The 24,371-nt window shown below is 37.5% G+C and overlaps 1 protein-coding gene across 3 annotated transcripts in view; it reads right to left on the bottom strand.

The window, feature by feature from the left end:
* The window catches only part of LOC131029737 (F-box/LRR-repeat protein At5g63520), a 251,491-nt gene that overhangs the window by 90,573 nt on the left and 136,547 nt on the right, over positions 1-24,371 (bottom strand). For all 3 annotated transcript variants that reach the window (XM_057960372.2, XM_057960373.2, XM_057960374.2), the window contains exon 7: positions 12,403-12,603. In XM_057960372.2, the coding sequence (XP_057816355.2) occupies positions 12,403-12,603 (201 nt within the window). The remainder of the gene's footprint in view (positions 1-12,402; positions 12,604-24,371) is intronic.

Below are 24,371 nucleotides of genomic sequence, written 5' to 3'. Positions count from 1 at the left end.
TTTACTTTAGTGTTATATTTTTATTAAGTACCGTTATATCCCCTTAAGTGGATGCCTAGGGACGAGGACTTGAACATAAGTTAATTTTAAATTGTCAAAAGGGGCATTGAAGGAAAATGAATTATTTTGAATTTAAAATTGCTCTTTTCCCTCCAACTCTATAAAAGAGGTCTTGGGCTCTCATTTGGATTATTCAAAAGTGTTCACATAACAGCATGTGGTCAGATTGAATAGAGAGTTCTTCCAAGGCTTCATCAAAACCAAAAACCTTATCAAACAACATTTCGGATCTGAGAGATGGTCCCTATCTCGTTCGTGTGATTTCACATAGGAATCACCTTTGTTTACATAGGTTTCATAGTTCGAATTTCTTAAAAACCGAAGATTTTCAAGGTTTTCTGATTTGCAGGTTTTTGGGGTTTGTTGGATATCATTTCAAGAGATTTTTTGGTTGTTTTGTTTTAGGATGTTTTCAAAGCTCCTCTGTTGACCATACCACAATTTCAGGACACCATACCACCATGATTCATTGAGGAGGTTCAGCGACCTAGACAAGACTAGTTTTGAAGCTATTTGTGGAAAATATGAAATTATCATGACGGGGCCGTACATTTCAGGTGTTTGTTTATGCATGGTATGAGCCCTCTAGGCTAGAACGCCAAGATTTTATGCCTTCCTTTCAGGTCTTTGGAGGTGCCAAGAACTTAAACTATTGTTGCAATCAGTTCTGGCGTGAAAAAACAGGTCAATGATGAGTTTCTGAATTTTCCATTGCTGCCACCCCTGTTCCAACACTTGGGGACTGTGTTGGGAATAATTTGTTGAGAGTTGTAGACCTGGATTACCTACTTTCTACCCACTAAAGGTTGTTGTTCACTGCTGAATGTATTTTTCATTGAATTTGATCGTTGGTGGGTGGTCCTTGAGGCAATTGGTGAGTGTTGTCAGTAGCATACCTACTGCCCAGCCCTATCACAGTACTAAATTCAGGCCCGCTGTAACCTATTGCAAATTATTGACTGTTGGAGAGCAGTTTTGAGGTGATTGTGGGCATATTTTGTAGTCGTACAATCCTGAGTAAGTACTGAAATCAAATTACAAACCTATCACTGTCCATATTTTGTCATTTCAAGTCTGTTTGATGACTGTTGGTCTGTTGCATCACTGATCTGAGTCATTTGGGAGACTGTTTCACTTGTTGAGAGTCGGGTTTTGATGGTTTTGATGCTAAGTTACCGGTTCTTGTGGTTTTGGCTTGGGTCCGGGTCCTGGTTCGTGCCCGGTCCTGGTCCGGCCCAGGTTTGACCTGGGTCCTTCCCAGGTGGCCGGGTTCCCTGTGGGTCCGGGTGGAACCCAGGTCGAACCCAGGAGGACCCGGGTGAATCCAGGAGGACCCAGGTGAATCCAGGAGGACCCGGGTGAACCCAAGCCCGTGGGTTCCCAAAAACGGGGCCCATGGGTCAAAAAACAATAAAAATTTATTTTTGTATGGATTGTATATATTGAAAATATATATAATATATGTGTATATATATAAATTTATAATTAATATATGTATATATGTACGGATGAACCTGTACCCGTACCCAAGAAAAAAAAAATTTTGCCGAACCCGCGAATCCGTACCCGAATCCGAACCCGAACCGGTAACTTAGTTTTGATGTTTTCTATAAGCTGATTGGTGGGTCAGGGAGAACTTCAACTTTCTTGGAGAGCATGGGATTTGTCAAGCAATGGTTTTGTTCATGGCAGTAAGTTTAGATGGTCTTGGTGAGCCTCGTGATGCTTTCAGAATGCAATTCCAGCCTTTTGAGAGATCTCCAAACTTCTTGGGAAAACAAGCTATTTTTAGACACTCACTAAGTTGTTTCAATTCATCGTCCTCAGTTCTCATTGACCTATTGGTATGATTAGAAGTTCACATTTGTCTCATTTTGACACTTTCTGTAACTTAAGTCATTTATTAAATTATTAAATAATTATTACTTAAGTTTCCCCAAGGAGAAAATATTAAAGAGGCAACTAAGTATAATTTAAAAGGTGTTTAGGTAACACCTCCAAGGGGACACCTATGCACAATGGACCTTTTTTGTACATAACGAATTATTATTTATTAAAAGGAGTTTGCGGAGGAAATAGGGAAATTATTATTTTATTATCCTTATTTTCCCTCTAAAATGTTATAAAAGGAGGTTGAGTGTAATGTCCCTACTAGTCAGGGATCACTATCTATGTTATTGACTCTAATTAATCCTTTAGTTTAGTGCCATTGACTCTAATTAATCCTTAATGTTATTGTGGAGACGTATTAATTTGGATGTCGATCCAATGTTCATTAATCGCTTTTGATTATCTTGGATGCTATCTATGTTCAGATTCCTTCCATTTTAGTTGTCTTAATAAATATTATATTTATTGTTACATATATAACGATCAAGGAGGGGACATGACATTGAGAGATCATTGTTGACGTTAACCATGTTATGATATTTGTTTCTACTTCAGAGAGAACGTGTGTTCATCTCCAATTTTCTTAAGGATGAAAACCGTCTTGAAATTTATGTTTCAAGGGCAAAAATCCCCCTAGCTGGTTTAGGTGGCTTCATATAGAGGTCATAGCTACACCTGTAAGTGTAATTTCAATTGGTTTCTTTAGAGATAAAGGTATTTGATGTGTTTTGATGAGTTGTTTTTGGTTTTGATAATGCTGTTTGTTGTTGAGTTTGATGAGTTTTTGAAGGAGTTTGGTGGGGAGGTTGTACCACCATATGTTGACAGTTGAATCATACATGTAGCTAGGTATGAGGTTTGATCAAGCACTTATCTTTTCTCCAGTTTGGTTGACTCTTGGGTGGCACCCAACCTAGGCACTCTCATTGCTATCATTTTTTAGCCAAGCTTTTGGTGTTTGCATTATCAAAAAGGGGTTGTACATCTCACTAAACCTATCATAATAGCTGCTAAAAAACCCATTTCCGACCTGCACATGCTTCAATAAGATTGCCATTCTGTGTTGAAATGTCTTACAGTGTTTGTGGATGAAATAAACATTTAAGTGTAAGTGACATTTACATATAAACATTTACTTCCTTATACTTCAAGGCATATTTCATGTGTATAGTTCAAGGATGTTTGAGATGGATTTCAAATCTATAAAAGTCACATTGCAAATTCTAGTTTTTGAAGGATCTTATAATTTTTCAATCTTATTCAAATTTCAGCAAGCAACAGATTCCTATCATCTTCAATAGCACCAAGCCATTATCCAATGTTGACAAGAGTTTTGGAGGTATTCCTTGATGTTTTGGGTTGTTTTTCTTGCTGGTCGTACAGTTTGGATTGGTGTTTCAATTCTGATTTCTGATGGGTGCTTCCAAGCATTGTCTTCAGCAGTTTATATTGTGCTCTCAATGTGTTCAGTTCTGAATTGGCAGTTTATCAACAGCAACAAAGTGCTCTCATAACTGCACCAGCCTTCCATATCATTCATACGATGTATTTTGCTATTGTTTCATAGTTAAGCCGATTTATTCATGTTATTTGGTTCACTTTGGGGTTGTTGCAACAGACTTTATTTATGATCAGCACTCTATACCAGCACATATTTTTTCTAATCTTGTAATATACCCTGGATGGTAGTACCACCAGTGGTCTCAAATTTGCATCTTGTGCAACCACACTCACCACTAAACAAGTGGGAGTGACTCTGTTTTCTGATTACACTCCGCTGGACAAGCGTGAAATGCCTGTTCTTTGTAATAAAAGAAGTCGAAGGAAAACTGAAATAGGACTCAACGATCACAAAGTGAGTTGAGTAAAGTGGTATTTCAAAGAGAATGTAGGAAAACTCTTTCCACATTTATAGTGTCATTTAGTTTTTGAGGGACCAAAAACCTCCTAAGAAGGAAAGTGTGATCCATATTGTAGTAGGCAAATGGGGCCAATATTGTAGTAGTGGCCAAGTCTAGACCGCAATTGCTCAAGTGTCAATCGACAGTGAATGCTTCAAATTCAAAATCTGAACTGAGTTATTGTTGTTTTGACTCCCTAAGTGTATGGAAATTCCCTAGGGCCCAAAAGAACCCTATTGTTCAACCAAAAAGCTATAAGAGGAAGTAGAACTTTGAGTTTAAAGCATGATTTGATTTGTTGAGAGGATACAAGAAAATATTGCATGAGGGTTTTGTTGGTGTCTGTTTTATCATCTACCAAACATTAGAATAAGATACCCGAAGGTATTCTATCCTCTCCTGAAAAATCACTACTGATTCCAAGGTCTATATGTGCGAACAAGCGACTTTAGTGGGATAGCTACTTGGGTAGTGTATGCTGAAAATCTCAAGGGGGACTTACGTTAACAAGTGTCTTTCAAGCTTCTAGACTTCAGATAGATTTATCGATTTCAGGCTCTCTCTTTGTTTTGGATTTTCGGGATTTAGACTTTCAAAAAGGGAAAAAGGGAAAGGGTTTAAGAAAGCTGATCTAAACCTACGAATTCTGGAGACGGTATTAACCGGGTGCTCTTGAGAAACCACACTTTGCTTCGCCACACTAAGGACAACTACACAAAGCGGGTGCAATCTTCAACGGGTTGTGCTTATGATCGGAATGTTGGCATGCACAAAGGATAGGCTCAGACTAAATTTGCACAATGAAATGGAAATCATCCATTCACCAAAAGTATGAGCAGAGATACACCGTCAATTAACACTTATCAAATCCTTCATTCAATTCTAACAACATGAAAGCAAATCTAAATTAACTTTAACTAATGTGTTGAGGAAATTGAAACCATGCTAATCACTCAAACAACAGAGATTACAAAGCCTTATGAGAAAGCGCACATGCAATATATTATTTGAAAATATGACATTCACGCAACAATGTATCAAAAACCTCACACTCTCCAAATGAGAGGAGGTAGCCTTATATAGTTTTTCAGAAATCAATGAACGGTCAAGGTCAAACAGTGATCAAGGGCCCAGATTGAAAGTTATAAACCCTAATTAGGGTTTCCCAAGACTATCAATTTGAAAGAATGAGAACATGACAAGTGGCACAACTGCTATTGTCACTGAGGTGAGTGTCCAGTTTCCCCTTTTGCAAATTCAATGTATCTAGACACAATGAGCACTAATCTCTTCCATAGTGACACTTGGCAGGTTCCTAATCTGGAAGTCGATGATGTGGACATCATCAGTACACGTGGCGAGGATGCCTTCCCACTCAACTGCCTGGACAAGAAAGTTCTCGTCAATGAGGAGAAAACTTGCAATCATTGAGAGATCGCCCTTATCAATCATCCTCGAGTCTTTGAAAAAGCTCGACTAAATTTTGGCTCTCAAGTTCTCTGTCTGCCTGCAGGTGTTTTTCTCGTATACCCTCTTTCTTCCAGATCTCTAATGCTACACGAAACAACTTACTCAAAATCTCTCTGACACTTTCCTCCGTCTCAAAACACTTAGTTTCAGATTTCTTCAGGACTTCAATCCTGGTGACCAAAGCATAATACCAAGTGTTATAGTCATACCTATCCCCAGCCTGTATGACACCTGCATCAACTAAGCTTCGTTTTGACAGACCTCGGATAACCCTCAATTGTGGAAGTATTTCATCTTGGATTTCTTCAACATCTTCCCAATTTGCAGCTAAGTCCTAAATTCAGTTGACCAACGAAGAAGCCAACTCATATGCTGACACCAAATTTTCTACAAGTATGTCAGCACATGCTGAAACATCTGAGATCCATTCCTTAGCTTGCATGAATGTGCCCTTCATGTCCTCGTAATCTTTCATCGACTCTTGCTGAAGAGGCTGCGGAGGGGTGACTAGTATCTCTTAGTTGAGTGGCCTGGTTAGATGGAGGACATATTTCCTCCACTGTTGATTCTCTTCCTCAACCTTCTTTCTTTTTTCTTTCTCCTTGGCTAGCCTTGCCTTGAGGGCGTTGCAAGAGTCATCAAAGTATTGGACTTCTTGGTCCTGAGTAGGCTTACTTAACTCTACAGTAGTAATCTTATAATCTTCCGGAGCAATATTGTCCCGAGTTTTTCCTTCTTTTGGCACAGCTATCTAAACTATTTTGAACCTTGCACTATCCCTCTAAATCAAAGAGAATTTTTTAGTTGGCATAGGTGGCTTAATTACAACTGGTTCGTTCACCTTTGCCAAAAATGTTGTTGTATTCTCTTCAGAATGGGTTTCATTAGGAACATTAGCCCTTATCCTTTCTCTCAACCAATCAGGAATGGTTGACTGCTCCACAGTGTTTTGATCAAATCCATCATCTGTCCCTCCTGGTCCAGTAACTATACCATCAAGGAAAACTACTGGGGGCTCAAGTTCTTCAACTTTTGTGGCTGCATTAAAAACTTGTTCGTTGTTTGGGCTTTGGACAGCTTCTGTCATTATTTCTTTAATCGAAGGATAAGGCACTCTCACTTCATTATTCCCCATATTTGTGTCCATCTCTTGCTCTTCAACTGCATTCTGGTCAGGCAGAGCAGATGCGGCACTCAGAATGGAATGACCTTCGTTGGACTCACGTCTCTCCCCAATAACTTTCTTTCCCCTGGCCTTTCCAGAGCTTCCAACCAGTTCCTTTCTTTTCCGAGACCCAACACTTTCTAGAATCCAAGCATTGCCTGCAGAGATACAAGGGTTGGAGGACAGAGAGTCATCTATTCCCATTAAATCATAAGTCAGGGTAACACCTTTGGACTTTAGTTGCTTTGTCTTCTCGGATGTCCACCACTTGGAATATTCGACCACTGATCTCATAAGGTCTACCAAATCTAACTTTTCTCCTTCTGACCAATCAACCAAGGCCACTGGCTCAGTCCTCATCTTCTCAAAGCCTGACTGCTGAAGCTCAGGACTGTCTTCTACTTGATCAACAACTCTGAATACTTTTGTTGCTCTCACCATACTTAGGGGAATCCTTGACCAAAATCTTCTCCTGATTTCGAAACTATCGGCTGCATTACCCCAATAATCTTCCAGATCAACTCTGTGCTCAAATGTCATCCCTTCTAGCTTTTTCATCTTATGGAATGGATCAAAGTTCTTTCTTGCTTTGTATTGGTAGAAAGGGTACCAAGCCAACTCTTTCCCTACAATGGCAGCGGCTTGTGATGACGAGCATGTCTCTAGTCCATTTCCAATCGTGAGAGAGGATGTTCCTGCCTTCTTCTGCTTATCTCTTTGAACTGTCATTTAGCCCTCTAGTTGCCTCACAACTTCCAGTAGCACAACTCAGTTGGTAGGGTAGACTAGGAACTTATAGGGAGATCCGGAAAACCCCTCAATTCTGATATAGGTGAATTTCGGGTATTGAATATACCAATACCTGAATCTACTTATGAAGTCCATAGACTCTTGAGAGAGTCTCTGATGTAATCCACCTTGCAATGTTCATGTGATGTGCATCAAAAATGTATCATTTACCCTCTTGAAATGAAACTTTTCTTCCATGTGTAGCTGGGGATAACAATCATAAACAAGAAATTGATTCTCTTTATTTCCCACTTCCCCTTTACAGGTGAGGCCTCTGTATCTATAGGTTCTAGCCAGGGAATAGAACAAGTATGAGCTCATCCATATTTCTCAGCTAGCTATCCAAGTTATTGCTTATCATCCGAGCCCAGTCAATCATCTTGACTCCACTCATTATCTCGTTTATGAATTAATACATCCAAGGCTCAAATGGAGCGCCTTGGGGATTACCCATTATTCTATTCAACGGGACAATCATATCTCCAATATCTTCTTTAAAATACACCCTTACCAAGCTCTTCCTCTGTAATTTGGAGGCACCCTTTCTTGGTTTGTCCAACCAGGAATGATTAATGATGGCATCGTACTCCTCCAAATGGTCTTGATACATTCGATCAGCCTCATCCTTGGTCACATATATAGCATTATGATATTCTGGAATTCTGAAAGCTTCCCTTATGGCCTCATCACTAATATTGGCCAACACTCTTCCATCTGGTGCCACAATATCTCTACTGACAAGGTTGTAGTGCCTAACGCACTCAGCTACCAACTCTGTGCACTACATGGTAGGGAGAAAGCCAACAACATGCACAATACCACTCTTCATCATTTTTTGTGTGGTTGCGGTAGGCACAAGGTTATCTAAGACGAACATCCGCTTCTTGAACTCCCTCAGATTGATATGCCCGAGGTTGGTATCACTGATATTCTTCCATTTTGAATTCATTCTCGATTCAGGAGGAGCATCCTTGTCTACTTGGAACTTCATCGTGCCCGAAATCTGCGAATAAAGACGAAACTTAAGTTTGAAATCAGAACTTAGATTAAAAAATTTGAGGTTGTGAATGACTAAGTGTTTGAAGCTTTTACTTCATTTTTCATACTTAGTCATGAAAATGGAATTTTTACATGTAAACTCCACACTCTAGGGGTATTTACGATTTCAATCCAAAAACCAGGTCTTATAACTTTGAAAACCCTCATCCCATTCAGTCCAACATGATCTTTCTTACTGAAAATTTGGAGAAATCCACTAAAATCATCTTCAACAAATTTTGAAAACTCTGAGAATGTAATAAATCTGCACTTAACCAACTTCACCTTCGATGGAATGAGAATAAGATGAGAAGGTAGAAGGAATTTAAAAGAAAACTCAGAAAATTCGACGAATCTGCCTTCTATCAGCTGGTTCAACTCCAAAATAGTCAAAAATTATTCAATAATCTGAGTAGAAACTGGCAGGAGGAGGTTGAGAATCCAAGAACCTATTTGAGATCTTCTCCAACACGTTTCCAACTTGCAAAATCTCCTTCGAAATAACTCTCAGCCGGCAAAATAACTCTCAAATTTGCTATTAACTTGCTCAGCAAGTTCGAACTTTTGTGTGTTGAAAAAGAAAGGAGAAATGTCTTATTTGTAATAAAGTTCGAACTTTCAATTAGAAACATGATATCCTTTCCCAAAGATTTGTTTCTAATATTGTTAGTTGTCTTGTCACTATTTCCAAGTTTGAAAACCTCATTTTGCAACTTTCTATTTCGATTTTGAGTCTCTGATTCGAACTAATTTGTAAATTCTTATCTTTCAGAGACTTTCTAATTTGGAACTCAGTCCAAAAATCGCCTCAATCTGCAAATATCCTTTTTTCAACTAAATTTCTATTTTAAATTTCCACCTCCCATTCGAACTTGATCTTCAAATATCCTCCTAGAAACTTTCTAATTTGGAACTCAGTTCAAATTCCATAAAGATTTGGATGACATCACCAAGGAATATTCCCTATTCTCAATACTTAGCAAGTATTTTTGGCTTCACCTTTGACTTAGGTGGACTTTGGGAGATTATCAAGGCGGACTTTTGAGTGACCACCAAGGCGGACTTTTGAGTGATCTTCAAGAGGGCGGAGTTTTGAGTGACCACCAAAGCGGACTTTGAGTGATCTTCATCATCATGCTTCGGGTGGATGTAATGTCCCCACTTTAGCAGTTGACCAAGTGTGTGTGCGTTAGCCTTGTTCTACATGGTCCCGAGGGCTAATGAAGGGTTTAAGGGTATCCTGGAGTGTTTTGGCCTAGTCATTTCCAGTTTGGGCCAAAACGAAGTTGATTTACTTAGTTTCAAGCATACTTACTATTTTTAGTAAGTCAGCAGGACATAGTGGAGGCCAGTTTTAGTGTTTGGATTTGATACTCCTCGGTGAGAGCTTTCCGACGAGCTATCACTCGCATTATTCGGAGTCCAATTGCTAATACATTTTAATGCCTGAAGTTTTATTAAAGTAACATTTAATTTAATTGTAAAATATTAAAGTGTTACTCTAATATTTATTTTATGGGGATCTATACCCAAGGGAGACATAAGTGAATATTTTAATATATGTTTTATATTGCTCATCTTTTATCCCACATTGCCCATGAGAGTTGAGTGGACCCTTGGAAAAAGAATAAAAGAAAGGGTTTGTGGCTTCATTAGATATGTTGAATATGAGAAGAATTGGTATGTGTGAGTTGCAAATCCGTTCTCGGCATTAGAGGACGTCTATCCTCTCTTGTGACATTCTAGACGTCATTCCCCTGGGGTTTGGCCTTTGGAATCCATTGCTATCAGCTTCATTATCAGGCAGATTGGGTGCATTTCCAGCTACAGGCAGATTTAATGTTTGTTCATATCTTCTTCCCTACTTGTCCGATGCTTATGCCATTTTGAGGAGATGATTTTATGAAGATATTGGACCTGTTGAAGACAAATTAATATTGCTGCAACACTATTCACGCGGGTACTATTCACGCGGGTACTATTCACGCGGGTACTATTCATGTCACTGTAGCAGCAAGATTGAAAATGATTGCTGGAGTATTATGTCAATAATGCTGGAATAATTAGTGAGTTGATAATCTGCCATGTATTTGATTTTATTAAAATCTGAAAATAACATCTTATCAGCAGTAGTTCAATTTTCAGTTTGCATATTATTGTAGTTTCATTCTTGTCCATATTCTGTGATTTCAATTCCATGTAAAACAAACCAACATTTCATTTCCGGAGCCATAAGGGAATTTAAAACATTAAACGGAGAAATAAGGAGTTGGATGCAAACTGTTTGATAAAATTCCTAGCAGCAATTGGTACAGTTTTTGGGCATTCCGGGGTGCCCATTACAGTGGACTTCATTTAGTTTGTGCACTTCAAAATTCCTTCATAGGGCGGACTTTATGCTCTTAACTTCAGGGCAGACTTTTGAGTGACTACCTCCAAGGGCGGACTTTCAAGAGATCACCAAGTAGGGCAGACTTTTAGACTACCTCCGAGGTGGACTTTGAAGACTTCACCAAGTAGGGCATACTTTTCAGTGACCACCAAGGCGGACTTTGTGAACTTCATCATCATGCTTGCTCTCTCCCCACCCTAAGGCGGATTTGGAAAGGGTTTAGAGCTGGAGTATTTAGAGTTATTTTTTAAAATGTAAATGATGCCATTTTGGAGTCACTTTTTCGCTTTGAGTGTCCTCATGCTCTTTGGACTCATATTCGAGAGGTATATGGTAATCATAATACTCGGCCATCTCCCAATGCTCATCTTTCCAATTCCGATGTGCCTCTTCATTATTAAGAGAAGATAAGCCATGATTGTGATCCTTTGGAGTTTTTTGTCACTTCAGATAATCATAATAATTTCTACAGACAGCAAAGAGCAAAAACAAATTAGTGAAAAGTGTTTTTTTTGGTGTGTTTTTAACCCTTGTTGGGTGCTTACAGCCGAACATGAGAGTCCTATCTCGAGACTCGCGAGTCCCAACCTAGGACTCATGCGAATCTTTCTCTGAAAATTGCGAGTCTTACTCGACAACTTGCCAGGCTGCAGCTCGCAAGTCCACAACGATTCGACTCAGCACGCCATCGGACTCACGAGTCCGCAATGAGTTTTCGCCGAGTTTTCCAACTATGCTCTATATTGTGGAAAACAACTAAATGTCTATTACAACTAAAAAAGTAGCCCTTTTACCTAAGAGACAATTTGCATTTTCTTAAAACTTTGACAGCTTTAATCTAGCTTACCACAACAACTCTAGAATTGCCAACACCATTAGGACAAGTACAAAACAGCTCTAGTTATATGAATATGTTCGCAATGAAAGTTCATAGCAAAGCCTGAACTTATAACTTCTAGTTAATTATTCCAACCTACTGTCAAGTCACTTTACATGCATTTTCACTTGTAAGATCATTTAATTCCTACATGAATCAAATCTTAACTTGGCAACCTATTTTTTTTATACATAGAAAAGAGCATTTTCTATCTCAAATTTTGTTTTAGTTCGTTTGAGAAAAGCATCTTATATCTCAAAATTTGTTTTAATTCATTTGAGAAGAGCATTTTATATCTCAAAATTTGTTTTAATTCATTTCAAACACATCCACAAAAGTCTACGGCAAAACATTGCAAAAATGTGAATCTAGGATTATTTAATATACTTTAGTGAGCATAACACAAGAAACTATGAAATTAAATTGAAGTTCAAGAATAACAAAATCAATGCAACTCAACAAGTACAATCCAATATAAAGGAGATACACTAGAGTAAAACTTGCCTTAGTCATTAAATGTAACCAAACATAAAATACAGAAAAAATCTAAACAAGGCAAGATGTAAACCTAATACACTTAAACCCCAAGACATAAGATATAGAACAAGCATAAATAGCCCTGACAATGAACAGTCCATCAAGGAAATATGCAGCCGATGGAAACCAAAGCATAGATCAACATTGTCACAGAGAAAATGGAGAGAACTACATGGAGAATCATTTTTTCTTTTACAAAATATAATTGCCATACCCACCACCACTATATATTTTAGGATCATTAGAAATAAAATAAAGAGAGAAAGTAAGAGAGATTAATTACCAATGTCATCATTCTTTCTTTTTGCGAATACAAGAGCAACAGCATCATAAATTACAGGAGCTCCCTTCCGTGCCTTCCTATCCTTCAGAATTTTTTTTGAAGTTGAAGTTTCCATATCTTGGCTATTAAAGGAAACGCAAGCTCCTTCATGCTCTGCTGCCAGCCCACCTATAATAACAGTGTCCCCGTCTAGGCCCTCCTCTGAAAAGATAACACACCATAATATCCCAATTCACACAAATGACTTGTAATTTCAATTAGTATCGGCAGAAAGATTAACTTAAAGTTTTGAAAATTAAAACTAAAAAATATGATAAAAACTTAATGATAAAGAATACCTGAAATGTACCTCTGGACAACTTGAATTAGAGAACATGAAAATTAAATCAGTTTAATGACTAAGTTACATGAAAATTGTCACCCTTTAATTGCCAAAAATGCTACCACCTAAGCCTGCACCCTAGTGTCCACAAATTTTAAATTGCTAATTTTAAACTTGTGAATCCGCCAAGTTTAATTAGCTCAATCAAATCTTCTTCTCAAAAGTATTGCAAGCACTTCATATAATCTGCAAAATCCCTTTGTTGTTCAAACAAGATCAAGTCAAATTTAAGGTTTTCAAGGGAAAATAATTTATTGTCAAAAGTGTCAGTCATAGGTGATTTAGGAAAGAATTTGATCATTTTGATTTGTCAAAAATGTCGGAGTCAATGTAGTGCCCCTCCCTGATTCATCCCTTATGATAGTTTGTGATAGATATTCATGGATTTGTTTACATTGATTTTCTCTTTGACGTAAGTGGATTCATTATGATTATCACGGTGATATTGATTCTATACTAGGATTTTACATCTGGGATCAGAGCAAGCGTTGCAAACACTGGGATCTTTGGTTAAGGTTGTAGCCCTTAGATTTGTGTGTGTTGAGCAATATTGTTCTCATGTCTTGTGATTGTTCTTGGGAATTTATGTTTGGAAGGATCATTAGGACCTTGGAGATTTTAGATGTTCTTTGCCTTGTGTTTTCTCTCTCCCATTCCCTCTGAAAATCATAATCGTGTGCAACATGTGTGTTTGTTTCTTGCGCATATCTTCTTGATGTAAACAATATTTAAATGATTATATGTGGCTTTGATTTGCCTTGTAACTTCTAATGCTTACTTGAATGTTAAAGATTGTTTTCGGTACATAAATGAGCAAGTTATAGAATAGGAGGGAAAGTTGTTTGTACTCTCTTAAGTGATCCTATCTCTAAAAGATTAGCTTATTACATAGGAGTAAACATTGCTTTTCTTATGAACACTAAAATCAAGTGTCTGTATTTTGCATATAAATATGACTTATTATTGATCATGATGCATATGTGAAGTGCTTGCAGGGAGTGCATCTTTATATAAATAGCAGTTCAATGATATCTTTCTCTTCCCTTCCTCTCCTATCTTGATAGTAACTGATAATGTATTGGTACCAATTAGAAACTATTGAGTGTTTATATGTGATCATGCATGTAAGAAAAGATTGTTCGTATAGATCATATCTTTCAATAAGGATTTAAGACTACTAGTGGCATATGTAATTTTAGGAGATCTAATGAAAAGTTGGATTCGCATGTTTTAGAGAATGTTGTAGGTAACACACTGTAAAATGAATATGGTATGCCTAGAGGAATTTAATCATCCATGTACGATCTTGCTTGTATGTATTAATTGATTAATAGCATTCTCTCTCCTTCCCCTTTTTGGATAAAGGATTTATAATACTTAGGAGTGTATCTGATATTAAATAGAAGTATTGAATGTGCATTGGTGAATAATATTTTGCATACATTAAAAGAGAAGTTTGGTTAGAATAAATTTGCATTGAAGATCAAAATTCATGTATTGCATCTATGATTTCTATTTAAGAAGAATAAGTTAGGTAGAATATCTTTTGCATGAATGACATAGGAAATCTTATGAAATATTAGGTTAGTAGATCATGTTATAGTAAATGAGAAAGTTGGTACATTGTATGTATAATGTGTAAAGGAGATTTGAAATCATTCCTTTTGTGTCTTTATTTGAGTCCTTAGTTTCATAAAAGTTTTGCGTGGTTTGATAAAACGTTCTATTTGATCAAACGAATAGGTTAAGAAATGATGTTATTTGTTTACCTTATTTGAATGTGAGAGTTCAATCAATTCTAGTAGAATGGTTGATAATGAATTGAATAAGATTATAACATGTTAATAGTAGTTAATTTTCATAGAGTTGCTAGAAATGTTAAGGTTGTTAATGATTGTATTTAAGGGCTGATAGGAGATGAGTTTGACAAGAGTATGTATATATTTTAATTAGTGTGACCTTATATGTAAACAAAATTGTTGCAAGTAAGGCTATGGTGCTTAGTTCCATGTTTAAATGGACAAATTGACTAGTTAATGGTATGTGGTCGTATATCATCGAGTGAATAATTAAGAATCTGATATCTATTTCTATTTCAGTCATAACCTGGTAAATGTGAATATTTTGCAGATAGGACATCCTAAATGAATGATATTTGTGCAATGAGTGTATTCCTTGGGTGAGTATGATGCACTTTACCTCTTTCTTGTATATGTTTTTAATAAAGGATAATTGCATAAATTTTCGTAAAAGATTGCATTGTTTTAAAGATGGTAAATGTTTGCGAATAAATAGGAATTATGAATGTTTTTAGAGTTGCATAAATTTGCTTGTGAAAGGTATATAGATGCATGAACAAATTTATGTCTAATGTGTCTGGTGTACATTCTCTAACGCATTAAGGACATTGTGTCCTTGGGTGTCGTGCAGCGATTATTCCCTTCGGTGTGGCTGATATTAGTCACTGCATGATGTGGATTTGGATGTGTTGGTTAAATTGTCTAGAGCTATTTGTGATTTGTATTTAGTGTCATTGGGGCTAATCTGTTTTTTGGATTTCTTTATGCTAGGACTGGCCACTAACTTCTTCTTTCTATTTATCCTGCGACACTGGTCACACTTTACTTATTGTTGATTTTGCCAGCAATTTTTCATGATTTAATGTTGAAATTGGTAATCTTTCCATTTGAGCTTTCTCTTTCGATGTTCATTGTGGTCATTCCGAATGTTTTGTATTATTGGCCCTAGTTATGTGGTAAGTGTTATTTCTATCATGTTCATTTTGAACCTCTGGTAGTAAGTGTAAGGGAGGACACCCGGAGAAGTGCACTAGGCATGGTAGGCAATTAGATAATATTAGTGATGGTTGAGTAAATGGAATATGTTTTCCTAGCTGAAATGAATTTGTAAGTTCTCTAGACTATATGAAAATATTAGGTAAAAGTGCGTATGTGTAGACGTTAAGAAGTGTTGTTATGCTTTAAAAGTGCAGGTTACTGTGATTTTGTTTTATGGATACTTAGTGATGGAAATTATAATGTTAATCTGCAAAATGTTGATAAATGATGGTTTCTTGAAGGTCTTTGAGTAAATTAGTATGCTTAATATAAATAGTGAAAAGCTAAGTATATTGTCTTATCTCTAATGTAGTGCATTAATTAGGAGTAATTGAAGAATATAAAGGAACACTTTTGTTGTCATTATCTTACTTAGAGTTAGGAAAATGTCTGGATTAAGATGTTTTGTTGATGAATCATTAAATGAGAATATTAGATATGAATGTTTCTAATTGTTTTAAAGAAAAGGTGTAGTCGGTTATCATTTGAATAAAGTTTCAGGACCAATGTGTACATGTTTTCATCCTAGCTGTGCGACTTCCAAGAGTAAGTCAAGCCCAAGGGGGGGAGGATGTAGTGCCCCTCCCTGATTCATCCCTTATGACAGTTTGTGATAGATATTCATGGATTTGTTTACATTGATTTTCTCTTTGACGTTAGTGGATTCATTATGAATATCACGGTGATATTGATTCTATACTAGGGTTTTAGACTATGAAATTTATAATAATGAGTTAATGAAGTTTAGTGTGTTGTAATCTTTTAAAAAAAAATCATTTCCATCTTTTCTAGTTTATGTGTTAGTTTCTCTAGGGTTTCATGGCAAGCATTTCAGTCAAGTTGTAAGAGTCATGCACCATGTTTGTCATTTTGTTGTTCATTGCATTGCAAAAGTCAGCACTTTATAGGCAGAGTTTTACTTGTTTGTACAGTTCAAAAGTCTGCATGTATACTACTTGTATCCACAGGAAATTTTCATATTGTGTTCCACTTTTAAACAAACATCGGCTTTTAACATCAAGTCAAGAACCATGTTGAGGAGAACATGATTATATTGAGAGAGGGGGTGAATCAATATAATAACAGGCGTTTACTTTTCAAAATTTGATTTGATGCAATATCAATACTTCAAAAAGCTTAATCAACCACACATGCAAGATCTACCAAGTAAGAACACAAATGAACACACAATTTACATGGAAACCCTTGCAAGTGAAAACCACACAAAATATTGCTTTTGTATTGAAAACTTCTTACAAATTTTGTAGGCACCAACCCAGCCCACAGGAGCCACCAATCGCCTCCAGAAGATTTGTAGGCACCAACCCACTAGAGACACATTCCCACAATTGAATACCAACTTAGCAAGAGACACCAATCTCTTTGAGTGAGTCTCCAGCTATAGACACACAAGTTGAGGCAATTAGAAAAAATCCAAAGCATCTAATCATTAGTAGTCTCAAAGTTGAGTCAACATTTCCTTATGGCATTCTTTTAGAAGAAGCAAGAATGTTCCCAATGGAAGCCTCAGCAGTAGTACATTTACTAAGTTATTTAAAAAAAGTTAAAAACATGGATAAGCAACAGTGGCCCAAAATGGTTGTTGAGGACAAATTAAAATGGAGGAAGAAGACTTGGATGAAGCAGAACAACAAATGGATCAGCAAGTGGGACATTGACTTGCAAGATTGCCCCGACAATAATGATGAGATAAAAAAGTGTGTGTTTGAAAAATTTAGGACTGCCATGTCGACAAAGCAGGTTGGTCAAAAAATTGCACATTATATCAAAGAGTTCAACCACTTGGGGGAGCATGATTAAAAAGATTGCCTAAGGGCAGCAATTAAGGGAAAGGCTTGACTTCTAGTTGCACAAATCAGAAATGGATCCCACCATCTTAGATATGAGACAGGTAGATGGGCAGTACCTAAGGAGGAGTGGGATGAAAAGATTTGGCTTTTCTGAAATAAAGAAGTGGTGGAAACTGAAACTTCATCTTTGAGTGTGCTGCATATGAGGATATACGTACACAATATGAGGGCAATTTGAAGGGGAGTAGTCTAAACGAGTTATTTAAGGAGACTTCACAAAATGATGGGCTTCTTGATCAAGATTCACAACAGAAGAGTCGACAATGAAAAGAACTTGAAAATTGTTAACAAATATGCTCTTGGTCCCATAGATTGATGATCTCGTTGACGTCATTAAAACTCATTCATTCATTCATTCCAAACTCCAAATCTCACAAAGTATAAGACACCAACCTTCGAAATGTAAAGTAATAATGATGTTGTTGGATCTGCCCTAGATCCCTTCAAGGTCTTCAACAAATCTGCCCATCCTTCACACAAATCTGCCTTGAACTTCTGCTCTCAAATCTCCACTCGGATCTGCAATATTATATTCAAAATAGGCTCACAAATCTGCACTAACTTCACATGAATCTGCACTATGAACTTCAATGATCATCCCTCACATATCTAGCATGAGTTTGCTCCAATGTTGCTTCACAAAGTGGGATCAAATGAGTCCCATAAATCTGCTCAAATATTTGACAAATAATTTTTACAATAACCCTTTCTTTCTACCCTTCATACACCAGTAAATTGTTGGCAATATGTATTGTCATTGATGTCAACCTAATGTCTGACAATATGTGTTGTCTTTATTGTGTTGTCATTGATGATATGGTGATTGAGGTAGTCATGATGAAGCCATATGTTGTCAGATTATGAGGAGGTTGTTGGTAGCTGATTGTCAATTGTTATTGAGATAGAGAACAAATGGTTATTGGTTGCAGATAATCTGTGTTGTGGATGTCCACCTTCTTAGTATCTGATGTCTACACCATATATGACGTACTGATACAAATGTTGGTGTTGATAATGAGCTTGATGGAAAAGATGGCATGATGATGATATTAAGATGAGTATTTGTGCATGCTACAGAAGGATGTTTATATTTCTTGATTGTTCCTGAGTGAGAAAATGTTGTCTCTAGGACATTCTAGTCCTTGGAGGACTGATGAAGTGAGTTGGTGCAGAAATATATGCTACTAAAAATCTAGAAGAATGCTCTGCATTCCTCCGCACTTGATGAAATGGTCTTACGGACTTGAACTTAATGTTTATGCTTTGTGGACATTCCACTCTTATCCTTTCCAAGTCCTTGGTATTGCAACTGATGTGGTTGGTGATTACAGTTTGCTAACAAACCCCTATTAGTTAGTGGGACCTACCTTCGAGTCTACGCCGAGTTTTTTTGCCGAGTCCTGAGTCGAGTCACCCTTGCCGAGTCCACACTAAGTCCAAGTCCCATTTCTATGGTACAAACGACACTTCATATATTATGTGTAAGGAATCTCATTCCAACTGTAGTAAGTAAACGATCTGCAGAATGAAGTGCTTTTATAAGATAAGAAACAATGGTTTTATGATCCTTCCTGGTTACTGGGCACGTTCCTTATATATCTCTTCTTTGGAGCCGAAGGGTTGTGTCTCTTCCCCGTAGTGGCTATTGTGGAAGAGTTGTATCTCTTCATAATTATTTGTTCCTTCATAACTATCAGTTAGGACATTTTATTTTGTTTTATCTAACCATCCCGTCATAACATAGCTTGATTAATTTACCTTTCAGAATTAGAAGTAATCGCTATTGGTGAGGACCAAAGGAATGCATTCAAAGATCTTTACCTGGTTCAGTCTACTGCAGAGTTTACAGATAATTACAATGGACGGGAAATTGTGAAGTCTTACTTCCAGTAAGACAATTTCCCCATTCTTCCTTAATGCGGATGGAGACGTCATGGTGAGGACATGACATCCATATTATTATTCATGTCTAATATATATGAATTTTGTGCTAAATATTATACCATATATTAATATGTAAAGAATTCTGCATTATAGTGCTATATATATCAGGCATACTTATTGAACATATATATTTATCCATGCCACAATGAATTAGAGTATCACTGCCAGTTGATTAGATCTGATCTGATTGCTATTCTGGAATCTGCTGGTCTCCTTCGATTTATGCCTGAATGCTGTTTGGCATTTATTATTTGCTATCTTCTCTGATCTGCATTCCTTTTCTGCCTCTATTCATCGCTGGATATGTTTGGTTCTGAGTTTTTGTCTTTCTTCAAATGGAATTCTTCTTAGATAAACCTTCACTTGACAATGAAAGATTGTGTCCCTTCTTGTAGTAACCCTTCCCTCAAAAGTGGTGTCTCTTTGTAATGCGTTAACCTAATTACTGCTGTTAACATATTGAAATTTCTACCTTAATTATTATTAAGATCACTGAGATCGCTGCTTTATAAGCAATGAGATTGCTATTTTTGTAAAACAGTATAATTGCTGCAATACCCTTCTGCACTTGCAGCCTCCTCTCCTCCCCTATGTCTGCAACTAGCCTATCATTTATATGTCATTTTTGTCTTGGAAAGATATTAAGGTCGGCCAGCCAAGGGTTTGTGTTTTATCTCATTTATTTCATTGTACATTTCATGAATAGAGGTGACTCTTACAAATAAGGGAACTTTATGGAATGTGGCGACTATTCAAGTTAGAAGGTTGGCCTTAGTAAATCTGTTTAGCTTAAAAGGGGGCAATTCCTCTCTAAGTAGTCGGCTATTTAAGATAACAATATTATTATTATTAATTCTATTAATATTATTTCCATCTTTTAATGAGTCGACCAACATTTTACCTAATTTTTATCAAACTCAAGGGAGTCAACTAGATATTAGAAAGTTGTGATGTCTTATAAATCAGACAATTTTCTAATCAGTTATGTCTGTTAAATTTAGGAAGGTATCAGGGCGGCGGCATGACAAGGTTGGTCTCAAGCATCTGAGCCCACACTCTATGAGACCATCCCATTTTTCAATAGGTAGTTGAGTTGGGAGTTTAACAAGGGTGCATAATTAGTTGATAACAAGTTGTATTTGGGAGAGAAATGTTACACCACCACTCCTTACATCAGTATAGGCATGACACCTTTCAAGGCTTTGTATGGGTCTGATGCTACATCTTTTATAGACGCGTTTATTGCTAACAATAGAGCACCACAAGCCAGAGATTGGATGCAGAAAAATCAAAGTATTATGAAGGCTTTGAAGGTAAAAATTTAACACATTTAGAACCAACAAAAGATGTATGTCGATAGGCATACGATCTAGAGGAAATTTGAGGTTGGAGATTTGGTGTTCTTGCAGTTGCAACCTTATAGATAGTCCTCACTTAAGAGCAATGGCGCAAAAAAGATAAAATCAAGTTTTTATGGATCATACAAAATTATGCAAAATGGGTAAGTCTCTAATGAGTTGGATCTTACAGAACACAATCAGTGTATTTCATGTTTCATGCCTTAAGAAGGCTCTCAAGCAGCATATCATTCCATTTCCAAAGTTACCACCATTGGATGAGGAAGGGAATTTGATCCGATTCCAAAAGCTATCATTCATACTTGACAAAAGAACTCAAAAATAAGGGCATATCAAAATATCTAGTTCATTGAAAGGAGTTGCCTCCAAAAGATGCTACTTGGGAAGTAAACCAAATTCTTCAACATCCAAATTTCCAATTGCTCGAGGACAAGCAATTCCAAGGAGGGAGGACTGTAATGTCTCCTTCTCTGACCTAAGTGTTCAAGGAGGACCTCCTAGCCTATTTCATTCTTGTAGGCTAATTCCGGGATTTGGAGGGGGAAAATTTTAAGAAATAAATTTAAGTTGCCTTACATTATTATTTTTCGGGTAACTTTAGTTTAATTAATTATTTTATTTAAAACATGACCTTATGCATTAGAGTGACTTTTCAAAGACCCAAAGTGAATTAAAAATCAAAAGGATCACTTTATGCAAAATAAAAATTAAAAGTTCGCAAGAGATATATATAAGCAAATGCAAAAAGAAAATTTCACAACTTTGTTTATTTCATATTTTGTCATTGTGCCTACCCTGCCTCAGAAGAATCTTCAGGTTGGCCAGATGGATACTGAGTTGCCTTTACAACCTCCGATAGAGTCAGATCCTAATGGGGGGTTGGCTTCTATGGGGGGAGTGGTTGCTAGCAAACAGGCTGGTTCTCCATTAGTGGGGACCCTCGAATCAGGAAAGATTAGCAAGGCCCCTCATGGTCTTGGTTTACAACAAAAATCTTTAAAGAAGGGACCGGCGGAGAAGTCTATTAAGGCGGGTCGTAAAACGGACAATGAGAAGGTAAAATTAATGGGAGATACATCGGTGGAATCTGGGTCAGTGAAAACCATTGACTCACACTTCTCCCAGGCCCATAAATGATTAAGCTATCTTGGAATGTTAGGGGCATGAACAGCGTCCCTAGACAAAAGGTTGTTCGCAAATTAATTGATTCTCAGTAACCTGATATTGTCTTTATCCAGGAAACTAAGCTAACAATGGATGGGTTAGCCAATTGTGCTCCTCGCGTCTGGCCCCTTGGCCACAACCAAGGAGTTGGTGCTCATGGCAGTTCAGGGGGGGTTGCTTGCTTCTGGAACCCGAGGAAGGTTACCCCCTTGTGGTGGTTTCCGAGCCATTATTCCATTTCTATGGTCGCTTCTAGCTTTGAGACTGGAGAAAGATGTCTTTTCTCTAATATCTATGCTCCCACTGATTATCTGGGTAAGTCTCGTCTTTGGTCCCACATCAATTTGGTTCGGTCCCTAGATCCTTTTCTCCCTTGGATTTTGGCTGGAGAATTTTAATGTTGTTACCAACTTAGAGGAAAAATGAGGAGGGTTAGTTAGATTGGACCCTTCTTCAAATTTGCTCAGAGATAATATTGGCTTTCTAAATCTCATTGATGTTAAGCCAATTAATGGTGCCTTCACATGGAATAATAGGAGAAGTGGTGGAGAAGCTATTTCAAAAAGGCTTGATAGATTTCTGGTCTCTTGCTATTGGGTGAGTGACAAGTGGTCTACCAGCTCATAAATTCTTGATTGGAGGGGCTCTGATCAATGGCCTATCAAGTTTTCTGCTATCTCTCATAGAATCTCCAAAAATCCTTCTTTCAAATTTCAATTAATGTGGTTGCGGGATCATTCTCTTCGGGATCTTAAGACGAACTGGTGGTATGAAGGGATGCCTGCCCATGGTAGGGCTATGTATACTTTTGGAAAGAGACTTCAGCATGTGAAGTATAGGATCAAGAGGTGGAATAAACAATGTTTAGGGAACCTGCATGCTCAAAAGATGAAGCTTAGTCTAAGTTGGACAATGTCACACGTCAGATCCGAGATCACGGAATGACTTTTGATCTTAGTAAAGCTGAGTCATTAGCTCTTAAGGATTTAGAGGAGTGGAAGTTGCGTGAGGAGATTTTCTGGAAGCAGAAGTCTCGAGTGGACTGGCCTCGGGAAGGAGATAGAAACACTGCCTTCTTTCATAACTCTGTTAAAGCTTGGAGGTATGGGAATTCTATTACCTCTCTCGTCTCTTCGAAAGGGGTTCAACTCTCATCCAGGGAAGATATTTCCGGGGAAGCTATCAATTATTTCTCGAATTTATTCACCAAAGAGGACTCTACTGCTATGGTGGAGGAGAGGGCCATTTTGAACTGTATTCTCCATCTGGTCTCTGCTGAGATGAACAATGCTCTCTTGCGTCCTATTTTGCTGCCTGAGTTGGAGGAAGTTGTGTTTCATATGAAGAAAGGTAAGGCTCCTAGCCCAGATGCGTTTCCAATCGAGTTCTTTCAAGAATTTTGGGAGATTATAAAATTTGATCTGCTAGCAATGGTCCAGGAATCCCATAGGAATAAACAAATGTTAAAATCTATGAACTCTACCTTCTTGGCTCTCATTCCTAAGAAAGATGGGGATAAAAGCTTGGATCAATTCAGGCCTACTGCTTTATGTAATGTGATCTTCAAGATTATCACTAAATTGATTGCTGAAAGACTCAAGCCATTTCTCTGTGACCTGATCTCTATGGAACAAGGCGGTCTTGTTGGAGGAAGACAGATTTTGCATGGTGTTGTGATAGCTATGGAGGCTATTCATTCTATGGCTACCTCTAAGGAGAAAGCTATGTTTATTAAACTTGACATGGCTAAGGCTTATGATCGGGTGGACTGGGATTTCTTACGAAAAATCCTTTTGGCCTTTGGATTTTAGGAGTGGGTGAATTGGGTTCTCAGTTGTGTGACCTCTACCTCCTTTTCAGTTCTTATTAATGGAGAACCTTCTGAGTTGTTTAGTACCTTTGAGGGACTTCAGCAAGGGGACCCTTTATCTCCCTATTTATTCATCATCATGGCGGAGGGTCATAGCAGATTTATTAAATCTTAGGTGAGGTAGGGACTTATTCAAGGCTAGAGTCGGAACAACACTTTACCCCCCTACTCTCATCTTCAGTTTGTGGATGACACTGGGTTGATGGGCATGGCCAAAATCGATGAGGTAGTGAAGTTTAGGAGAGCCTTGGACATCTACTTGAAAGCTTTAGGTCAGAGAATTCATGAGGATAAATCTTCCATCTATTTCTTTAATACTCCTCGGCTTATTCAGAACAGGATTGCTAGGATCCTCAGGTTCCGGATTGGTTCTCTTCCTTTAATGTATCTTGGAATCACTTTGGCTTTGGGATCTCAACGTAGAGTTTTTTGGCAAGGAGTTTTGGACAAATTTCAAAGTAAGGTTAGTCATTGGACTTACAGGTGGCTTTCTTCTACTAGGAGAGTGGTTCACCTGAAGACTATGGTACAGGCTCTTCCAAT

The sequence above is a fragment of the Cryptomeria japonica genome, chromosome 9 (assembly GCF_030272615.1).
Source record: "Cryptomeria japonica chromosome 9, Sugi_1.0, whole genome shotgun sequence".
Lineage (NCBI taxonomy): Eukaryota > Viridiplantae > Streptophyta > Pinopsida > Cupressales > Cupressaceae > Cryptomeria > Cryptomeria japonica.
The sequence above is the reverse complement of the archived record's forward strand: the minus strand, read 5'-3'. Positions and strand labels throughout refer to the sequence as shown.